The sequence below is a fragment of the Rousettus aegyptiacus genome, unplaced genomic scaffold, assembly GCF_014176215.1.
Source record: "Rousettus aegyptiacus isolate mRouAeg1 unplaced genomic scaffold, mRouAeg1.p scaffold_m13_p_3, whole genome shotgun sequence".
NCBI classification, from domain to species: domain Eukaryota; kingdom Metazoa; phylum Chordata; class Mammalia; order Chiroptera; family Pteropodidae; genus Rousettus; species Rousettus aegyptiacus.
The window spans coordinates 97,073,469-97,097,965 of record NW_023416306.1 but is presented as its reverse complement, the minus strand read 5'-3'; the positions used below and the strand labels follow the sequence as shown (position 1 = coordinate 97,097,965).

At 34.8% G+C, this 24,497-nt stretch overlaps 1 protein-coding gene and 1 pseudogene across 3 annotated transcripts in view; one reads left to right on the top strand and one right to left on the bottom strand.

Annotated features, from left to right (window-relative positions):
- Positions 1-24,497, bottom strand: part of SNX6 (sorting nexin 6) — a 47,234-nt gene that overhangs the window by 2,034 nt on the left and 20,703 nt on the right. The window contains exons 7-12 of one of the 3 annotated variants that reach the window (XM_036238796.1): positions 23,133-23,238; positions 17,228-17,303; positions 15,681-15,720; positions 9,366-9,452; positions 4,501-4,660; positions 4,328-4,413 (exon numbers count right to left, since the gene is read on the bottom strand). In XM_036238796.1, coding sequence (XP_036094689.1) covers positions 4,328-4,413; positions 4,501-4,660; positions 9,366-9,452; positions 15,681-15,720; positions 17,228-17,303; positions 23,133-23,238 — 555 coding nt within the window. The remainder of the gene's footprint in view (positions 1-4,327; positions 4,414-4,500; positions 4,661-9,365; positions 9,453-15,680; positions 15,721-17,227; positions 17,304-23,132; positions 23,239-24,497) is intronic. The other 2 variants (XM_036238797.1, XM_016152068.2) reach the window with 2 other exon arrangements.
- Positions 2,415-2,533, top strand: LOC118601335 (annotated as a pseudogene).

Here is a 24,497-nt window from a genome sequence, read left to right as displayed (position 1 = left end):
GATAGGTTGTTATCAGTTTCCTTTAGCCATTAAATTATACATTAGCATAGATTTACAGCAGTTTTTATAAAAATAGTAAGATTACATATAAAAGTATTCTATAAAATTTATATCCAAGTACCCATCTGTAAAACATGTGAACTGGCATCCGAATTTAGAGACTGTAAAGACAAATTTAAGTATATTTAGGTTACATTAATAGATAAGTGGGGGTTAAAGAAAACCTCTTCTTCCTTAGAGTACAAAGTGAACTACAATGTATAAAGAATGACGGATTTAGAAAATGACCACTGGCAACCATTGCAATTGATTCCGGCAAAAATCATAGAGTCTAAAAACAGTACACGGCTAAAATGCCAATACTACAGCCATTAGCTTTGTGCAGCTACCCATGTTTCAAATGTTTGATGACCACATGAGGCTAGTGGCTACATAGTGGACAGTGATTATAGAATATTTCCATCGCGCAAAATTCTATTGGACAGTGCTGGTTGAGTGATGAAATATTTATGTATTCCCTGCAGAATAGTTCTTAATTCCAAAGTGTAAAACAGTAACTTTACCACTGAGAAACTTGTAGACATCACTTTAACCAAACGATCAAAGTTAACATGTGTCTGCTGAGATGATGCAGTGAGACCTGAACATCACTTCTGTGGTATTTCTGCCCAACGTGCATAACCTAAACCCAATAATTAGACAAACTCAAATTGAGGGACATTCTGTAGGCCTGTGCTTTTCAGTATTCAAAGTAATGTAATACAAAGACTCAGAAACTTTTCCAGATTAAAGAAGTTTAAAAAGACATGTGCATTGAATGCAACACATTATCTTGAATTTCCTTTTCACATAACATAAGGACATTATTGAGACAACTGGTAGAATGTGAATAAAGGCCCGTGGATGAGATAAGCACTGTGCCAGTACTTATTTCCTGATCTTTATTATTGTAACAAAGACTTAAGAAAATTACTTGGTTTTAGGAAATTCACATTTGAAGTGTTTAAGAGTGAACAGGTGTTAAATGTGCAACTTACTCAAATGGTTGAAGACAAAAACAGGTGTGTACAGGGGTGTGTGTGTATGTGTATAAAGGTGAGGGAGGAAGAGAGGGAGAGGGAGAAGGACAAAGCAAATGTGACAATATGTACATTTAGGGAATCTGGGTGAAGAGTATACAGAAATTCTTTTCTTACAACTTTCTGAAAGTCTGACATTAAGTAAACACAAACATTAAAAAAATTTAGGTGTTTAGGTTAATGTCAATTTTTTGCCAATGACAGAACAGTGACAAATGACTTTGAGCCTGTCTATAGCCGTAAAATTATCTTCTTAAAGGTACATTCCTCAAATGGGACTGCTCAAAAAGATGCCTCTCTTGCGCTCTGACACACTGCCAAACTGCCCTCCAAAAGGGAATGCACCTAACCCGCAACCTACACCAACAGGGTATATAAAGACTTCACACCCTCATAGTCGGCATCATCATATTTTTTTTTATTGTCCTTATTATATATTTGATACTTCATTAAGAGAATCCGAGGCTATCTGCAGGCACACACAAGTGACCTAACTAGTTTTCTGTTGTAACCAGACTTCAAGTATGTCGCAACACATATTCCCATTATAATAAATAAAATCCAAAGCAGTTTCAAATTGTCTTGCTGTAAATTTAACTTATCTAGTCTTTTTGGAATAACTCATGTGGATTCTGGGACCAAAATGGGAATCTGCTCAGATTTAAAAAATCATTAAGAAATCTTAGACAACAGACCAGGGTTTCCAAGCCCTGGCAACCTTGAACATTTGGGGCTGAATTCCTATCTTGTGGGGGTTGTCCTGTGCCTCGCAGGATGTTTAGCAGCACCCCACTACGTGACAACCACAAATGTCTCCCAGCAGGCAAAATCACTTCCAGTTAAGAGCCGCCAGACTAGAAGAGCTATCAAAAATTTGAACACAGAGAACATGTTTCAGAAAGGATTTGAAAAAATATACAATCTGGAAACCAGCATCAATCTATACTAGGGGTCTGCAAACTTTTTCTGTAAAAGGGCTGAATGGTAAACATTTTAGACTCTGAGACATTTGGCCTCTATTTCTTGAACTTTGCTGTAGTACTGTGAAAGCAATCACAGACAAAGAATAAATAAATTAGCTTGGCTGTTTTCCAATAAAATTTTATTTATAGATTAAATTGGAATTTAATGTAATTATCACATGCCATCAAATCTTCTTCTTCTTCTTCTTCTTTTTTTAAACCACTTAAAAACATAAACACTATTCCTGGTTCACAGGCTATATAAAAAGGAGGCTGTAGCTTGTCAACCCCTCCTCAATCTGTAACAAAATTCTAGTTTATAACCGCTTTCAAAAGAACAAAAACAATGAACATTAGAAACCAACACGGGCTTGTCTAAGACCATGTCACCCTGAATAAGCCCGATCCCGTCTGATCTTGGAAGCTAAGCAGGGTTGGACCTGGTTAGTACTTGGATGGGAGACCACCTAGGAAGACCAAGTGCTGTAGGCATCAAAAATAAAAGAAAAATAAAGGATCGTAAGATGGCAAGGTCCTTGCAATTTGTGAGGTCAACCAAGGGTTGCCTTGCCTAAAAAGAAAAAAAGAAAAAAGAAACCAACACAGGCTTAGGAAATATAAATCATGCCAACCTTATTATTAAAATATTTTCTTCTGATAAAGGAGATTAGACCAAGAAATCAGACAACATATATTTTGATTTTAATGAAGAGGAATTTGATACTTCTTTTATTCTTAATGGATAAAATAGAGAAATAATGGTTGATAATAGTATAAGTAGGTGAATTCATAACTATATAAATAAGTATAAACAAAGAGTATTAATAATAAGTTAATACCAACTAGCATAGAAAGAAAGGAAGGAACCTAATAATTTAACCTTTTTTGGTTCCACGTACTTTTACAATTAGATTCATGAATGCTGATTCCTTTGGTCTTGATTAATAAAAGGGAAGTTCATACAAATTACAAATGTCCATCCCCTGAAAGGAATAACTGGTATAATAGTTAAATACTATACGATCAAATCCATGTTTCTAAAATATTAGAATGTGTTGTGCTAAAACTAGCAAGCTAAAACTTAATAGTCATAAATGTGATCTGCAATTACATTTTAAATATCAAATACTCAATAAATGAAAAAAATTCTATCTGCTGCACAACGTGGATATACTTAACTCTACTGAACTGTACATTTAAAAATGGTTAAGATGGTAAATTTTATATTTTTTTACCACAAAGATGAATAAACTTACTAAAAATATATATAAACACACAAGTACGGGTTCAAGGTTCATAAACTGACGAATAAGAAAACAGGTGTGATTATAAGCCAAATCAAGTTGGTGCGGTATGACAGTTTAAAAAATCCTTATACATAGAAAACATGCTGTAAGAAGAAATGTGTACAATAATCAGCCTATGTATTATTTTAAAGGTGTTTTCATTTCTGAGTGCACTCTTTTAAAAGAACAATGACAGGAGAGTAATATTATTATAAAAAACTTTTTGAGGTGTATGGGATGAAAACTATCTAGCCCAGGGATGTCCAGCCTGGAGGAGAGAATATATGCAGATAGTACAAACTATTCAAATATCTGAAGGGTGAACTAAAAGAGGAATGAAAACCTACCTTTCTTATATTTTAGATGACAAAACTTTGACCAAAGTTACAAAGTAGTAGATTTGTGTTTAAGCTTTATAAATTAAGATATGTAAATGTTATAAATGTATCAAAAAATAACATTTACAAGTTAAAGTTCTTTAACACTTGCTGATAGTTTTGGTAATTTTGAACACATTTTTAATTTTCAGTCCCTCTGAAGACAGCAATGTTAAGGAAATTTTTAAGGAATGTTTATATTAAGGAAAATATATATTTTTATACTAGTCAAAAAATACTGGTTTCCATATTAGTTACCAGTTTTGTAGAGCTGACCATCAGAGATATTATAGATATTATTCTTACTTGAATTAGATGATCTTTAAAACCCTTCTCAAGTTTAAGATTCTCCATTTTAAAAATTACCATAAGGTTTGGGCTAAGCTTTATCTTTATATTAACTGTAAGAAAGGGCTTAATTTGCAGTAAACAAATCTTGTAAAAAAAAAATTCTGTAGGCTAGTTATTTACTAAAACTAAGTATTTTTAAGGAGTGAAACAATCTTGGAAAACATAATTCCAATTCAGGAATAGTTCTTACAGTATCCCTTGGAATCAATTTCACGACGGACTTATTTCTAAATTATAAGTTCCTTAAATTAGTAAATCTTTAATGACACTACCTTTGCATGCTTCAGTTCTAACTCTGCCAGTTCCACTAAATTTTTTCTGAATGCGGCAACTCTTCTTGTCTTAAAATCTATAAGTTCTGTGAACAAAAGAAACTGGGATTAACTATTTAATTTACACGCTAGTGTAAAGCATACTTTATGATTAAAGGTTAATATAACAGTACCCTGTTTTGCAGATTCAGATATTTTTTCAAATTTCTGACAACATAATTGTTGGGATGTTTCAGCCTGCAGAACATCTTTATTTTTCGCTCTTGCTTTATCCAGGGCTTTATTAGCATTTTCATAATCCACTAATGACCTAGATCTTCGATAGAGGAGATCCTGTAAAACGGAATGCTTCACAGTCACACGAGCTTCACGTTCCGGGTACTCACGCTCCGCCGCCCGCCACCACCGCCGCACCACCCGACCACGGTCCGCGCTCGCACTTACACAGTGACTACCACCAGCCAGTTACTCGTCTAAAAGTTTTTTAGAATAGCTTTACTGAGATATAATTCATACACCCTCTTGCTCACTTATTCAAAGTGCACTTATTCGATGGTTTTTAGGATGCTCATGGAATTGTGTAACTATCACTACAATCAATTTTAGAACATGTTCATCACCCAAAAATAAACCCCATATCCAGTAACAGTCACTCTCCATACCCTCAGCCCCTATTAATCTGCTTTCTGTCTCTGGAGATTTGCCTATTCTGGACTTTTCATTAAAATGTGGAATCATATAATATGTGGCCTTCTGTGCATGGCTTTTTTCACTTAGCATGAAGTTTCCGGTTCATCCACGTTATAGCATGAATCAGTACTTCACTCCTTTTTACTGCTAAATACGATTTCACTGTATGAATATATTACATTCATTTAACCATTCATCAGTTGATAAGACATTTGGTTTGTTTCCACTATCTGCCTATTATAAATAAATCTGTTATGAACATTTGTTATAAAGTCTTTGCATGGACATTTTCATTTCATTTCTCTTTTATATCTCATTACTTAGGAGTGGAATTACTGGGTCAACTGGTGACTCTACACAGAACCAGCCTATTGAGAAACTGCCAGACTGTTTTTCCAAAGTGGCTGCACTGACTGTATGAGTGTTCCAACTTCTTCACATCCTTGTCAAGACTCAGCCTTCTTTTTGAGGAAAGCTACCTAGTGGGTGTGAAATGAAACCTCACTGTCGTTTTGATTTGCATTTCCCTGGTGGCTAATAATGCAGAACATTTTTTAATGTATTCATTAGCCACTTGTATATCTTCTTTGGAGGAACATTTGAGTATTTTGCTCATTTTTTAATTGGGCTATATTTCTTTGTATTGAGTTCTAAGAGTTCTTTATATATTCCGGATGCCAGCTGCTTATAGGGACTTACATGATTTACAAATATTTTCTCCTACTCTGTGGGTTTTTTTTCCCCCTTTTCTTGATAGTGTCATTTCATACACAAAAGTTTTTAATTTTAGTAAAGTCTAATTTATTTTTTCTTTGTGTGCTGTGCTTCTGCTGTCACATCTGAGAAACCAAAACGTTATAGTTTTAGCTCTTACATTTGTCTTGGATCTAGTCTGAGTAAATTTTTATACACGATGTGAGGAAGGGGGTCCCACTGTATTTTTCTCAGGTAACTTTTCAGTTGTCCCAGTACTACATGTTGAAAAGTCTATTCTCTTCCCCACTAAACTGTCTTAGCACCTTTGTCAACTTGATAAAGAACACCTACAAAAAACCTACAGCTAACATCATGTTTAATGGTGAGAAACTAGAAGCTTTCCCACTAATATCAGGAACAGCACAAGGATGTCCCATTTCACCACTCTTTCTCAACATTGTACTGGAAATTCTAGCCACTGTAATAAGAAAAGGAAATAAGAAACATACAGATGAGGAAGGAAGAAATAAATCTGTGCACAAATGGCATGACTGTTTGTGTAGAAATCTGACAGCATCAGCAAAAAAACTTCCTGGAATTAATGGGCGAGTATAAGGTTGTAGGATAAAATATTAAGACATGAAAGTCAATGGCTTTCTTACATACCAGCAATGGAAAATTGAATTTTGAAATTAAAAATGCAGCATTTATATTAGCACCTCTTAAAATGAAATAATTTAGGTATTAAGCTGACGAAATATGTACAAAATCTAAGAGGATTCTACAAAACTCTGAAAAAAGAAACAGAACTAAGTAAATAGAGAGAGAGTCCATGATCGTGGATATTATAATATTGTAAAAACATCGTAAAAATCAGTTCTTTCCAACCTAATCTACAGATTCAACATAATCCCAGCAAGTTATTTGTCGATTATCGATAAACTGATTCTCAAGTTTATGTGGAGAGGCAAGACACAGAATAATCAAGACGATATTAAGGGAAAAGAATAAAGTTAGAGGACTGACACTACCTACTGTAAGCCTTACTATAAAGCTACAGCATTCTAGACAATGTGGTACTGAATCAATAGAATAAAATGGAGCCCAAAACTAGACTCAAATGATCTTTGATAAAGGAGAAAAGGAAATACAATGGAAAAAAGACAGTCTTTTCAACAAATGGTGCCAGGAAAACTGGACACTCATGTGCAAATAAATGAACTTATACACCGGCCTTACACCCTTTACGAAAATTACCTTAACGTGGATCACAGACCTAAGAGTATAATGCAAAACTATGAAACACCTAGAATAACATAAGAGAAAATCCAGATGACCTTGGGTTTGGCGATGACTTTTTAGATAGAACGCCAAAGGTGAGATCTACGAAAGAGAAAACTGATACACTGGACTTCATTAAAATTAAAAATTCTCTGCTATGCAAAAGACATTGTCGAGAGAGGATGAGAAGACAAGCCACAGACCTAGAAAAAATATTTACACGAGATATCTGATAAAGGACTGCTATCCAAAATATAAAACACTCCTATGACTCAACAATAGGAAAACGAACAACAAAATAAATGGGCCAAAGACCAATTTTTTAAATAGACACCTCACCAAAGAAGATATATAGATGACAAATAAGCATGTGAAAAGATGCTTCACATCATATGTCATCAGGGAAATGCAGATTAAAACAATGAGATACCACTACACACCTGTTAGAATGGCCAAACTCCACAACACTGAGAACACCAAATGCTGGTGAGGATGTGAAGCAACAAAAACTCTCATTCATTGCTGGTGGGAATGCAAAATGGTACAGCCACTTCGGAAGACAGTTTGGCAGAACGAAACCTACTCCCTTCCATATAATCCAGCAATTGTGCTCCTTGATATTTACTCAAAGGAGTTGCAAACTTATATCCACCAAAAAACCTGTACATGAATATTCATTCATTCATTCATTCATTCATTCATTTTTTGATGTACATAAATATTTATAGCAGCTTTATTCGCAAATGCCAAAACTTGGAAGACACCAAGATGTCCTTCAGTAGGTCAGAGTATAACCGGACGATGGAATATTACTCAGTGCTAGAAAGAAATGTGTTCACAAGCCACGAAAAGACAAAGAGGAAACTTAAATGTATATTACTGAATGAAAAAGGCCAGTCTGAAAAGGCCCAACTATGTGACATTCTGGAAAAGGCAAAACTATGGCAATAATAATTAAAAAAACTGAATAGGCGTTAGGGGGAAGGAGGATGAACAGATGGAGCAGAGGATTTTTAGGGCAATGAAACTATTCTGTATGATACTTCTTATAATGGCAGATACATATCATTTGTTGAATGATACACGTATTTGTTGAAACCTATAGAGTATACAACATTAAGAGTGAACTTCAGCGTGAACTATAGTCTATTTTTTTCCTTCTTTCACTCAGCAAAATTATTTTGAGACTCATCCATGTCGTTGCATGTATGAGTAGTTCATTCCTGTTTATCACTGAGTAGCATTCCATTGTATGGCTGTACCACGATTTGTTTATCCACTCACTTGTTGGTGGACATTTGGGTTGTTGCCAGTCTCGGCCATTACACATAAAGCTGCTGTGAACATCTGTGGGGACATACGCTTTCCAATACCGGAAACTAGAATGACTGGACCACGGGATAGTCTATATTTAATTTTTAAAGAAACTGAGAAACTTTTCCAAAGTGTTAGAATATCATACTCCCACTGACAGTGCATGAAAGTTGTAGTTGCTGTAATGTTTGTCAGATTTTTTTCATTTTAGCCATTCTAATTAAGGTATGTAGTGATACTTCATTGTAATTTTAATTCTTACGATTAAATTTCAATTCTTTCTTGTGGTTACTAAAAAATTTGGATTTCCTTTTAAAGCCAGGTTCTGTTCTAAAAAGTTATCTATTGACCACTACATATTATAATAAATTAATAAATATGAAGTCTTCTAAAGTGAACATTTCATTTTATCCCAGCCCATTTCAATGTAAATAGTTTATAAGACATAATCTGATTTAAATTGACGGGCAAGTACCTAAGTCCTCGGAGTTAAAAGGGTTACATATAATTTGATAAGGAATGAAAGAATAGTGCTCAAAGCACCACTGATCAAATGGGAATTTTCTAATATCTCAATTCATAAATTAACAGATTTTTAAGATGTTATTGTTAAACATTGTTTTGATTAGTAAGTTTTAGTCTTACAGACTTCTAAAAGGAAATGTGAACTGCCTTAAAATAAAACATGTCCTTGTTTTACGGATCTCTCTCACCCTCAATAAAGGACTTATGTGGACAACTGAGAAATTCTTCAGCTACACAACTATTATTTCGGGGTTTTACTTTTGTTTTTGCAGGCACTTTACCTGAACAACTATGCCAAATTTATTTATTTATTTTTAAAAGTTCCAGATTATATCAGAAGTTTACAGAGGAAGCTTTTATGGGGGTTCCCTGACCTATAATTTCTAAAAAGAAAATAAAAACCTTCACTCTTGAAAACATAATTTAAAATCAAGGGATAGATCATCTTTAATAATCTTAAATCTGACAACCGTTAAAGAAATGTCTTTTTACAAAACTGTCCATCTAAAAAAACAATGAACAATAAAGTTACCTTAGCAGCTTGAGATTCTCTTAAGTAATATTTTAAAAGGTCAGAAAGTTTGAGGTCCTCATCAGCAGACACGCGTGCTTCTATTTTCTGAAAAAGGGGAAAAAATGGGCATTTATTTAATTAGCACTTACATTCTACCTTGTTTTCTTAGCTACTGTAAAAAAATTAGTTAAAAATAACTTCTCCTTTCTACTGGCCTGTTACTCTTCTTTGTAACTCTGAGGAGATAATATAAAATGAGTGAATTTAGGGAAAAATCTGTATCTGGCTCAATTTCTTGGCTGTAACATGTTTCAATGTTATCCTTCGGCTTCACTTATGCTCTCTTCATTTCAATGGCAATTGATACGTACACGTGATTTTAAAACAATACAGGTTGGCAATGGTAAACTAAGGAATTCAATCCAATCCTCCTCCTGAGGACAGCCAGAAAACGGTCAATACATTAACAAAATATGCTTGAAGCCAACAAAGAATAATAAAACAGATGTAGTTAGTTTAAGTTGGCATCAGATGGGAAGCAGCCATGCCAGACTAAAAAGATGAGAACTCTTCATTCACTATGGAGAGACATAATTTGATAAAAATAGATATACTCTGCCAACCAAATACAACATGGGGACCTTGTCTGGATCCTGACTCAAACGAACTTCACTGTAAAGAGCCATTTATGAGACAATGAGGAACATCTGTATACTGCATATTTGATGACATTAAAGGGAATCATTGATGATCATTGGCTATGTACTAAAATTAATTTTCATCTTAAAAAAGAGAGATGTGCACAAAGGGTGGAAAACAGAATACGGACTTTTTGGAATAAAAGAACTTTACGCAACATAGACAATGTTAATACTCAGGAAATCTGGGTGATGCATGTACACGAATCCTTTGTACTATTCCTGCAACTTTTCTGTAAGTCTGAAATTACTGACAAAATAAGAAGTTAAAATGCAACTCTACACAACCACCAGAATGACTAAATAAAAAAAGATACCGACTGTTACAAGCTTGTGCAGCATGTGCAGCAACCCAATACTCATAGTCATTCTGATGGGAATGTAAATTGGTACAATCACTTTGGGAGACGGTTTGGCAGTATCTATGAAAGGGTTTCACACAGATACTCTCCGATCCACCAATTCCCCTCCTAGTCAGCTACACCCAACAGAAATGTACGCTTATGTTCAACTGAAGTGATACAAGAATGGTCTAAGCAGTGCTATCTGCAAAGAGCTCCAAGCTAGAAACTACCTAAAATGCCTACCACAGAACAGATAAATACATTTAGGTATATTCTTGTAACGGAATACTATACATCAAGAAGAATGAAAGAAATATATCTACATACAACAATATGGGTTGAGCGCATATACATGATATTGAGTACATGAAACCAGATAGAACAGAGTGCATATTACACAGTGCATTTATGAAAAAAAAAAAAAAAAGAAAGAAAGAAAACAGAACTCATCTATGCCATTAAAAGCCAGGATTGTGGTTACCCTTACAGGTGGTGGTGACTCAGAAGGTAGTTGAAGAGGGACAGGGCAACTGGGTTGCCGGTAATATCCCCTTTCTTGATCTGGATGCTCATTACATGGATGTGCTAAACTTGTAAAATTTCAGTGAGATGCACATTTCTGATATGTGCTTTTTCCTCTATGTATAATATGCCTCAACACAAAGTTAGAAATAACTTGAAGCTTCTTAAAAAATATTACTTCATGGAGAAATAAACTTATGGAATTTAACCTAACAGATAAGACATTGACACAAAGCATATTCAAAATTAACTTAGAAAAATCGATTTAGATGAATTTAGAGAAACATGCTAGACTTTGGGTGCTTTTAAATTTGGCTCCTCTCCTTACATTAAGAAAGTAGGGTATGTGCCTCTCCCCTTAAAAAATCTGAGCTCTAAGACTGCTTGACTAATACAAAAGCGATGCTGTGCCACTTTTCAGGCTCAGGACTTATAAACTAAGCAGCTTCCACTTCCCATTTTGGGGGATGCTCATTTTGGAACCTAGGAACCATGTTGTGAGACAGCCTAAGCAGCTGCAGAGAAAAACCACATGTAGGTGTTACAGTCAACAGCCCTAGCACGAGTCCCAGCTGACAGACGGTATCAACCCCAGACATATGAGCGATAAACCCCACAGATGATTCTAGCCCCCAGCCTTCATATTTTCCCTGTTGAAGTCATCTATGAGTGGAGGTAATGCTGTATCCTTCTGAATTCCTGACCCAGAGAACTCATTAGTACAATAAAATGGTTGTTCTTTTAAGCTACTGATTTTAAGATGATTTGTTACACAGCAAGAATAACCAGAACAATGCCAACACTAAAGGAAATAAAGATTGTGGTGGCTATGAAAATATGCCACTCAGATTCCCCAGGAGAAAATGCTTACTGGCCTCCAGTCACGACAGCAGAGCAGGTAAACGCGGTGCTTGCCTCCTCCCATGACTACATCAAAATGATAGAAAACCATCATTAAGAATTGCCTGAGGTCTAGCTGAACAGAAGACTTATAGGTAAGGACATACAGAAGAAGCCACCTTGAGACTGATGCCTTGCGGTGGGGGACAGAGACAAAGAATGGGCTGGTTCCACACCCACGTGTGGTGGTTAAAAATTGGGAGGGCTATCGCAGGCTACGGAGGCCCCCCTGAGGAGTGAGAGATCACAGCCCCACACTGGGCTCCCCAGCCTATGCTTCCAGTGCCAGGAAGAGGAGTCCGCACAACTTCTGGCTGTGAAAACCAGCAGAGATTACAGCTGACTGAGACAGAGGGCTGCTGGAGTCCCAGGTGTACCTCTTAAAGGGCCTGCACACAGACTTACTAGCTGACAGACTACTTTGTTCTGAGATCAAGGACCAGGGCAGCAGCTCAAAAGGTGCCAGGGACATACAAAGAACTGAATTACCTGGCTTAAGAACATGGGCCAGAGGGGTAGCTTTATCCCAGACAGAAGTACTAGTAGAAGCCACCGTTCCGCTGCTGGACTGTCCCCCCACTCAGCATGCAGACAAAGGTGGCCACCATATCTCGGTTTCCATCAGTCTGGCTAAAACTGTTCGCCCCACCCTGCTGATTCCCTGAGATCCTGCCCCGCCCAACTTGCAGGCTCATTTAAGTTGCTTCCAGTGGCTTTTCCATATAAACAGCCTTCTTGGCTCATGCTGCAAACTTGCCTAAAATTTCAAAAGTTCACAACCCCAAACAAGCAGCATCTGGCCTTGATCTGTCCCATATCTCTTGCTAAGCAGCCGCAAGCCTGGCACTAATGGCAGCTGGACTTGATTCACAGCTTAGCCTCACCCAGGCGCCTCCAAGCTCAGCACAAGTGGCAAACCATCTGCAGATCGCGTTGTAGGTCATACCGTGTGGCCTGGGGCAGGGCACAGGCAGGAGTGGACCTTGGTCTACAACAGAGACCCTCCCAGGGGGCCCCAAAACAAACATACCCGGTGGCCGGCTTAAGACCACACCAGAGCACCATCCAGCCACCTCCGCAAATGACACACCCAAAGGGTAGACTCGGCAGACACCAGAGCCCCATTAAAGTGAATCCTGCTCTGTAAGGTCAGCCCCCTGCACAACGGCTTCACTATAGTCATGGCCGGTCCTCACAACCAATCAGCCCGAGAGCACTCCTACTGCAGTGGCAACAGCAATCAAAGCTCAACTACAACAGGGAGACACACACAACCCATTCAAGGGACACACCTGAAGCACCTAGCTCAGGTGACCAAGGAGACTGTGCCACTGGGCCCCACAGGGCACCTACCATATAAAGCCACTCTATTAAGACCAGGAGACATAGCAGCCCTACCTAATACATAGAGACAGACACGAGGGCAGCCAAAATGGGGAGACAAAGAAACGTGTCCCAAGTCAAAGAGCAGAACAAAGCTCCAAAGAAAAGAACTCAACAAAATGGAGATGAGCATTCTATCAGATGCAGAGTTCAAAACACTGGTTATAAGGATGCTCAAAGATCTCAGTGAGAACTTCAATAAGGAGATAGGAAACATAATGATGGAAGTGGAAAACACAAAGAACCAGTCAGGAAGGAAAGATAACTGAAATGAAGAATACATTAATTGACAGTATATTACGTGAAGCAGAGGATCAAATCAGCAATCTGGAAGATTAGGAAGCACAAAACAATCAGAACAGCAACAAGAAAAAAGAATCCAAAAAAGTGAGGATAGTTTAAGAGATCTCTGGGACAACATCAAGTGTACTAACATTTACATCGTAGGGCTACCAGAAAAAGAAGACAATTAAAATCTGTTTGAAGAAATGATAGAATACTCTTCTGACCTGGTGAAGGAAATAGACATAAAAGCCCTGGAAGCACACAGTCCCAAACAAGATGAACCCAAAGAGGCCCACACCAAGACACATCATAATTAAAATACCACAAGTTAAAGACAAAGAGAGAATCTTAAAAACAGCAAGAGAAAAAGCAGTTAGTTACCTACAAGGGAGCTCCCATAAGAATGTCAGCTGATTTCACAATAGAAACTCTGCAGGTCAGAGCGGTATGAAATATTCAAAGTCATAAAAAGTAAGGACTTACAATCAAGAATACCCAGCAAAGCTATCATTTAGAATTGAAGGACAAATACAGGGCTTCCAGACCAAAAAAAGAGAAAAGCTGAAGGCATTCATCACCACCAACCTAGTATTATAAGAAATGTTAAAGCGGCTTCCTGAAGAAAAAATATATAAAAATATCAGCAATAAAATGGCAATAACTAGGTATCAACAATTACTCTAAATGTAAATGGATTGAATGCTCTAATCGAAAGACATAGGGGTGGCTGGATAAGACCCTTACAGATGCTGCCTACGAGAGACACTTTGGACTGAAAGACACACAGATTGAAAGTAAAGGGATGGAAAGATATTTCATGAAAATGGAAACAAACAAAAAATATTGAAGTAGCAATACTTAGACCAGACAGAATACTTTAAAACAAAGCCCATAACAAGAGACCAAGAAGGACCCAGTAGTTCCACTTCTGGGTGGTTATCCGGAGAAATCCAAAACACTAACTTGAAAAGACATATGCAACCCTAATTTACTGCAGCATTATTTCCAATAGCCAAGATATGGAAGCTCCCTAAGTGTCCATCAATAAAGACGTATGGATAATGAAGTGATATATATATATATGCAACAGAATAATATTCAGCTATTAAAAAAGAATGAAATCTTTCCATCTGCAACAACATAGATGGACCTAGAAGGTAGTATACTAAGTGAAATGAGTCAGACAAATAAGGAAGACAGATGCCACATGATTTCACTTATATGTGGAATCTAAAAACCGCGATGAATGGGCGAACAAAAGAGAAACTCCAGATACAGATATCATTTTGATGGTTGCTAGATGGGAGGGGGGTTGAAGGGAAGGGTGAAAAAGGAGAAGGGATTAAGAAGTACAAATTGGTAGTTACACAATAGTCATGGGGCGTAAAGTGTAGCATAGGAAATATAATCGATAATATTGGAATAACTATGTACGGTGTCATGGGTACTAGATTTATCGGGGTGATCGCTTCCTAAGTTATATAAATGTCTAATCACTATGTTGTACACTTGAAACTAATGTTATATTGCATGTCAACTGTATTGAAAAATAAAAAATTATTAAAATAGAATAAAACCTATCACCTAAGAACAGCAAATGCTTCCTAGAATGTATTTTCAAAACTGACACAAATCCCACCCTGACATCTGCTTCTGAAAGAACTAACTTATAAGGCTATTTTGTTATAGATCCCTATTCTTACAATGTAAATGCACACAAAAAACCTCTATCTTCCCATAAAATGCTTATTGGTACAAATATCAAAAGCAGAATAATGAGCTACATGGATCCTAGTATAACAACATTTATATATTTAAAGACTTTTCCTTTGTTAGAGAATATCTCTTTTTATTTGTCTCCATTACACATCACTCAACTGAAAAAGTCATGTTGAAATCAGATTTCTACCTGGACTAGACACCACCACTCTAAGTACCATTAAAAATCTAATAAGCATTTTTGCTATTCCATCAAGTGATAAAATGTTAAATATTATTGTATCTAGGACTGATCCCTGAATTTCCTGGGGGGGGGGGGAACAACAAAAACAAAACTCAAATTTTCAAATCTAAATCTGTTTCTTCATCCTTCTGAAGTATAACTCATCTTCCTCAATGTAGTTAAACACAGCCACGTTATACACTACTTACTGTATGCAGAGATTTTTACTACCAGATGTTAATTAATTAACAGTACTTACTCTTGTTTTATCAAATAGTTCTGAAACTTTGAGAAAAAATCTGGAAGAGAAAAATATTTCATCAGAAGCTACTTTTAAATAATTTTCCATTTCAAATGTTCAGAGAATACATAATGCCCCCAAAACTATATTAACACATTCTTATTTAATTACAATAATATTTAATGGTCTTGTTTATTTCATTTGGTTCAATCTCTCTGTTCGCCCACACATAACAGATTGCTTGAAGTCTGTTTTATAGAAAATCTTCTCATATCAAGATGTCTAAGCCATACATTAAAACGAAAAATCTGTCTTTAGTAATATGCCATAAAATACTAAATAAAACCTATCTTCAAAACTATTATAAAAGTACAATCACATGCAATGAGACAAAAGGCTGATTTAAAAGGAAAATACCGAAGTTGGAGCAGTTCTTGAAGATATCTGATAGCTATGTTGTAAACATTTTCAAATAGAGCTGCTTTGTTTTGGAAAATGACAAATGAATAGGCAACTTCTATCTCAGAATTCACTTTCACTTTTAACTCAACTGCCTCTCTCAAATGCTAACAACCAACTAAAAAATATCCCAATGTCAAACTATTAAAGGGTATTTTATGAAATAGGTAATTAAAGATGACATAATTGGATTAGGGCAATTACTACCAAAAGCTAGAACATAATTTTATAAACTTTGTTTTACTAAAAAGAACTTGCTCTGACCGGTTTGTATAAGATAATACATGGCAAGGTTGACTTTTTTCTTATTAAAGACTTAAGAATTAAGTCTAATTAGTGTAAGCTATAGCACCTTGCTTTGAAAAACTTGGATCTTACATGTCTGCAGAGAGGATATACTAGAGAAACGTTCAAGGATGTGGTTTAGAGAAAGGCATAAACTATGAAAATAGCTTTTCCGCTTAACATTTTTTAAAAAGTTTGAATTATTTTTCAATGAAGAGTGAGATTTAAACATTATAGGAGCAACTATACTTAACTATGTTTAGATTAAAATTAAAGTAAAAAACTAGCATAAATTAAGGATAGCTGTGTAAGCAAACTTCTAGAGAGTGTTTCTACACTAACATGCACAATACCTTCTCCATCTGACTGCCCTAACATTCATGAAACTATAAATAGCCAGCCTCTAAAAAGTGCAAACTGATAGGATTAACTTTTATTTTAAAAGTCAATTTGGTCTTCAATGAAATACACACATATACATATATTCTAATTCCAAATAGCATTTTAATTAATAATAAACTTTACCAAAACCTAAGAACATTTTGACACAAATTCTGTCTCTCCCTTACACACACACACACACACACACACACACACACACACACACACGCTCAGCCTATTTTCATCAAATAAAACTTTGTAAAGGTTAACAATGTATATATTATGGTCCACTTTTATTTCTAAAATTTAAAAAATAAAAGAGAAAGGGAAGAGAAAAACTGACACTGATCTGAGTTTATAAAGCTTTATATTATCAATGTGTGTGCCTAGGCTGCCAACGAAATTTTTATTTATATAATGTTTTTAATCAGAATCCTTACTTGCATATATCTGTAGAATCCTGAGTTCCTAAAGCATATAATGAAGAACCAATTCTATTGTAATCATCTGCAGCGCCTATGGAAAAATTTTTAAATTTTAATATATTTATTCATTGATTCAAAGATACTTATTAAATACCTACCTGTCAAACAACGTGTATGTAATATGAGATACCCAAAGCTAGTGAAGGAAATGAGAAAAACTATAATATGACGAGTATTATATTAGAAGTAGGTACAAACTACTTTGGGAGGAGGGGAAACAGGTGAGATTCTACCTAAGTCAGGAAAGGATCTACAGACATTACAGAATGAGCTTTAGCTTGGAGGATCAGATGAGCAAATTTTTACCATGTAACATGGAGGAGAGAACATTTTGGATAAAGAAGAGAGCATGGATAAAGACCAGGGAGGCATATAAGAGCATAGTATACTCAAGAGAACCTTCTGAGACTATGGCACTGCAAGGTATAGAGGGGGAGTAGATCAAGCTGAAGATGAAAAAATAAGTTGGAAACATATTAGGGAAAAAATTTTTGTAAGCCATAATAAACTTTGGATTTGATCTTGTAGCAATGAGTGTTTTAGAAATTTTTAAATAGTGGTGAAATCAATCTGATAAAAAATTTTAGATTAAAAAAAAAATACTGCTTCCTGGAGTAAAGACTAGAAGTGGAGAGACATAGAAGGCAGAGTAACCAACTAGGAAAATGTTGCATCAGATACTGAAAGAAAGGATCAAGATAGTGGGAAGAGGAAGAGCATAGAGGAATTAACAAAGCTAAAAGATCTTTAGAAAATGTCAGAGAAAAAGAAAAGAAAATGTAATAGATAGGATTTACAAACAGCAGACCTGACGTAGGAGAAATCATGGAGGTTGGGAAACTAGATGAACAATGGCACAATTACTCTTGGGTACTAGGAAGCAAAGTACTCAACTTCAGCACAATAGTCTTCCTAGGGCTTGCCCCACAGAACAATGTACTTGTTGAGAAAAATTATAATAGATGCTTTTTTGGTACCAAAAAAGGATAGTATAATGAAAAGGTCAAGAGTATGGACATAGAACCATGGGACTAGGACCCAATCTCAGCTTCCCAATTCACTAGCTATATGACCTTGGGCATGTTACTTAAATTATCTGTGCCTCAGTTTCCTCATTTGGAAATGATAATAATGGTACCCATCTCATATTATTATTTTAAGAATTAAAAGCTAATAAATGTTACTATATACTTGGTGCATAGTAAGTACAGTACTACATACACTTTTACCATTAATGAAATCCAAGACATGTCTATTTTGTATGAAAATTTCCACTTATAGTAGTAGTAGTTTTACAAGGCTTTATTATGTGTTTATTACTTGATGAAACAGTAACCCCTACATTATACTTTCTTATGTTGTACAAAATTACATTCAACTAATAAGACTGAAATTCACCTTTTATAAAGAAACTCTGAATACAAACTCCAAACTCTAAAAATGGTAACTTCTATATGTGATATTCTTCACTGTTATCTTAGCCTAAAAGTTTAAGTTAAAAAAATTTTTTTTTAAATTACTTTAAAGGTTGGTTTTTCAAGGTAGGTATTAAAATTTATTTTTGTGTTTAATACCAAATACATTAGTATTTATGTTTAAACTAACCCTGAAATTATTTTTTGCAACGAGAAGTTCCTGGATTCTAATACCTAGCTCTGAGAATACTATCCTCTTTAGCTACTATGTAATTATATGATCACAAAAAATAAGCAAACTGTCCTGCTTTTTTACATGTTGAAAAGCTTAATTTTCCATAGTCCAGGCTAAGTTCATTATGAAAAAAGTTTTTACTTTATAATTTTGTAAAACAGTTTCACTATCATTTCTCTTAACCATCTCATTTGGCTAAATAGATTAAATCACCAATATTTTCTTTAGTTTTCTTAACAGATAATTATCTTTGTAGTTCTTTGTTTCCATAGCATTAATATGCACCTCTACCATAGGACTAATTACAATATATTGTAAACTTTTGTTTTTCATGTTTATCTTGCCTGCAAAATTATTAACTACCTAAGGGCAAAGACTAAATTTTTCATCTTGAAATCATCAACAGCTAATATGATGGCTGGCATATAATAGATACTGTATGCCAATGTTTATGAAATAAATAATTCTTTAAGAAATTGAAATAGTAGAATACCACTTTAAATCATCAAATCTAAACTAAAGAGTATTCCTAATTATTACAGTCAACGCTAGTATGTATTAATTCATGTTTACACAGTTTTTCTGTTTTGGGGGCCGTGGTCCAGAAGTGTGGGGTTTCCCAGGAAGGTAAACAGGGCACAGCTGGAGTCCACAGTGTACATTATGTGACTTTGGGTGTGTTAGGAAAGTAAATGTAGAACCTGCTGGAGAGGCAGGGAGAGTATGGGCTGGGACAAAGTTTTTCTTAATAGAGGAGTAAAGTATGACATATTTTATCCTAAATGTCACTTTATAAACAAGAAAATCAGCAAAAGACCAATTATGTGACTTGTCCAAGGCTCTGAAACAAATTAGTAATGAATCTAGGAAGAAATTTAACTTTCACACACTTTTACTTTATAGTTCTTAATTACTGAACAGGCAAGTATAAAACACTACTTCGTTATAAGAAATCTGCAAATCACAAAGATATAAGAAAATAAAATACAAAAATAACTCTTAACCCTCCAGAGTGATTTAAGAATAGAAGTTACCAGGCCAAAGTCTTCTTTATTTCCTTTCTATTATAGCATGTAACAATATCCCAAAATGGAGAGTCATAGTTCTAGGTACCTACTGACTGGTCTCTGTATCAGAGGTTCTCAAACTTCTTGGTCTTAGGACTCCTTTCCATTCTTAGAAATTACTGAGGACTCTAAAGAGTTTCTGTTTATGTGGGTTATATTTATCAATAAGTACTGTATTTTTGTAAGTAAAAAAAAATTTTAGTATTTCATTTTCAAGTAACATTAAAACCACTGCATGTTAACATAAATAACATTTCACATAAAAAATAACTACATATATTTTAACTTAATGAGCAGAGTGACACTTATATTTTTGTGAATCTCTTTTGTGTCTGGTTTAATAGAAGACAGCTGGATTCTCTTATCTGATTCTGCATTCAATCACTGTGATATATTGCTTTTCTTCAAGTATGTGGAGAAAATCCAGGCTCAAACAGATACATGTAGCTGGAAAAGCAAGAAGTCTTTTACTAGTATTTCCAGAGAATTGTGGATATTCTTCTTTGATACCACACCAAAACTCAACGAGTAGTTTCTTTAAGGGTTAGTGCAATAGGGAATCTAAAATCCTGTCAAACTTTTTGTAATTTATTCCATTAAACTCCATTGGTATAAGTGATAATTATCCCAAGAATATAAGGTTAACATCTGAAAAGTCAAACAATGCAATTAACCATATTAATTGACTAAGAAAGAAAAACTATATGACTACTCAGTATTTGCAAAAAAAGCAAAATCCAACATTCATTCCTGACTTGAAAAACCCCTCAAAAAACAAGGAATTTAAGAGAATTTTCTCAACCTAATAAAAGGTATCTAGGAAAAACCTAAATCATCATAACGAATGATTTAGGACCATATGCTTCCCCCATAAGAACAAGGCAAAGCTACGTTCCACTTCTATCGGCATTATAGTGGAGGACAGAGCTGTAAGTGCACTGGCACAGGAAAACAAATAAATGGCACCCAAATTGGAAAGGAATAGGCATAACTGTTTTTAATAGCAGATGATCATCTATGCAGAAAATCCTAAGGAATCTACAGAATAGTTACTGGAACTAGTGAGTTTCTTTAGTGAGATTATAAGATATAAGATCAATACTGAAAATACACTGTATTGCTTTCTATACATTAGCAAAGAACTGGAAATTAAAATGTAAAAAACACATAATTTACAATAGCATCAAAAATAATTAGGAATCAATCTAACCAAGGATGTGTACAATGGAAACTATAAAACAATGTTGAGAGAATTTAAAGAATTAAATGGAACGTATACCATATTCATGTATTAGAAGATCAATTTAAAATGTCAGTCTTCCCCGAATTGATCTACAGATTCTAAAACCCACATGAAAGCATTAAGAACCTAGAGGAGCCAAAACAACTTTGATAAAAAATAAAGTTGGAGGACTTACACAAGAGAAGATGTTCAACATTGGCAGTCAGTCATTACAAAAATGTAAATTAAAACCACCTCAAGATACCACTACCGATATATCAGAATGGCTAAAATTAAAGACTGATTATCCTTGCTGACAAAGATGAAGAGCAACTCTCATGCACAACTGGTAGGAATGTAAAATAGTACAATCATTTTGGAAAAAAGTCTGGCAATTTTGTGAAAAGTTAATTATACACTTACCACATGACTCAGCCATTCTACTTCTAGGTATTACCCAAGAGAAATAAAAGCATATGTCTATACAAAGACTTACATATAGATAGCTCATGTCAGCTTTATTCACAATAGCCAAAGCTAGCATCAACACAAATATCCAACAGTTGAATGGATAAACAATTGTGGTATATCCATAAAATGGAATACCACTCAGCAATAAAAAGGAATGAACTATTGATACAAACATGGATAAATTTCAAAATAATTTTGTTGAAGTTCAAAGCCAGACAATAAAGTATACATACTGTATGATTCCAGATATATAAAATTCTAGAAAATGCAAACTAACCTACAGAGACAGAATGATCAGCGGCTGCTTGGGGCCAGGGGTGGGAGGGAAGGATTATGACGGGCTACAAAGAAAACTTTTGGTGGTGATGAATAGCTGGTGATAGACGATAAACGACATTCATTTAATTTAACTGTAGTGACAAGTGACAATTTCACACATCAAAACATAAAATTGTATACTCTGAACACTGTCTTCTGTGTCAAATACATCTCAATAAAGCTGTTTAAAAAAACCCATTACTCTATCTTGTGCTTTGAATGGATTTTTTTACATACATGATTTTGTAACATCAAGCACTTGGATCATTTAGAAAATACTGGGTCAACGAATTATGCAAATCTTGACACTTATGAAATGTTAACACACTTCAGTATATAACATTAAAAATATCACATTCACTAACATCATCGATCCCCTCAATTATTGGGAAGTAAGCTCATGGTGATGGAGACAAGTTTTTAAAAATTCTTATTGGTAGAAAGCTTGATTTTCATCGTGAATATATACTGTGAGTTGTTTTCCTTGAAGTAACAGGCTCACTTATTTAATTTTTAAGATAATGTCTACCAAATACTTAAATCTCAATAATCATAGTTTGTCAGCTGTTCTTTCAGGTAAAAATGGTGTTTTATGAAGAAAGCAGCTAGTTCAGCAACACAATCACTAAAATGCTTTTCTAGAGAAAACTGTCATACCTCAGTATACAAAGTGCTTTATGCATACCTTCTTCACATTTCATCAGTCATCATATAAAAAAGTATACTCAGGGGAGAGCAATAATTTTTACTCCTTCATGAAGGACATTCTTAATTAAGCACTTTTAACTGCAAATGCACTGAGGGAAAAGAATACAGTGACTATTAGTACAGTTTGGTGTCACTGTCTTGATTTGTGCTAAGGCACCATAAATTTTATCTGCCACAGCTTCTGTATCATCAGTATAAATGTTGACGTGGTGAAAAAGGCAAAAAGTATCATAGTATTATTATGAAAATCGTTTTGACCTCACAGACTTGCTAAAAAGGGCCTTATAGTCTAGGCTTCATAGATCACAGTTTAAGAAACACTCCTCTATACCAAGGCTTTTACAAACTGTAAGTAATGTAATAACTTTGTATGTAATTATTCCATTAAAAAAATATAAGTTTTAGCCACAGAGAAAAACCTTACTTTTGTGGGATCTTGTCATCCTATCAGATTTAGCAGATGCATCCTTAACTCGGTTATGATATTCTAAAAGGAATGTTCGTTCATGCTCAAAGAAATCATCTACATCCTATAGGATCAAAAGAAAATACGAACTTTTTTCACTTATTTGCTTTAGTGTAACATGTAAACCACTTTGTTATCATTATAATCATAAAAGATAATCAGTAAAACAGCACTGCTATCAATTATCAGATGTTATACTGATTTCACCAAGTGCAGACTTTAATAGACATGCATTTCTATCTACGAAGAAATCTTCCATGGTTTTGTAGCTCCCCATATTGTTCATGTTCATGTTATACTCTTAAAACGTGTTCTTATTTGTATTCTGCCTCTGCACTTCAATGAATACATTACTGCCAGTGGGAATGACCAACTGCTTTTAAGAAAAAGATTCTGATAGACAAGTAAAAGTTTATTTCTCTTGGTCTATTTAGTATACAATGGGCCATTTCCTGAAGGCTGCCAGGGCTTAGTCATTAGAGCTGTTACTGACTACTGTGGAGAACCTGGCCAAACTAGCAATCTGGGAGCAATTATCACATTCACCACTGTCTTCAATCTTTTTGTAACAATGCTAGATAAATATTAAAAATAAAATATAGTACTTTTCTCCCTTCTAAAATACAGATCGTTTATTGAAAGAGCACCAGCTGAAATGATGTAATTCAATACTGACATCAACAGAACACAAGCAGCAAAAGTTAGTACTGACAAAATGTCACTTGAAATCTGTAATTCACACGTACCAGTTTTCTTAACTGTAAAAATGGGGATAACACTGTAACTTGCAGGGTTGTAGTAAAGATTAAATAAGAAAATGTGGGCTACCAAACATCATGCTGTATATGTTCAAAAACTGTTATGACTTTACTAACAAAATTATTGACAAGCATAATCGATATAGTGGTTTACACTAAATGCTAAGAAAAATGTTCAGTATTAGTCCATAAGCAGCATCAAAATGGAAGTAAGCTGAGTCTTTATTAGAAAGTAGCAAAAGCACATGCATAGTCAACATATCAACTGCCCTGTCTCTGAAAAATCAAACTATAAATCAAATAAATAGTAATTCACACCTAAGTTTTATTGTAGCTGTATCTATAAACACAGGTAATGATGACAAAGCATTATTTATCTTTCTTAGTATCTGCTTGATAATGTAAGATTTTCCTCTTATACTTTAATAAGTCTTGAGATAAATCAATTCTTGTGCTATCTTCAGAACATCATTAAGAAAAATTTAGGTGTTATTCAAGTAAATAATTAGCTTTTTAAGTATTTCACATGTGTTACCTCATTCATTCAGTCTTTCCAACAATCCCG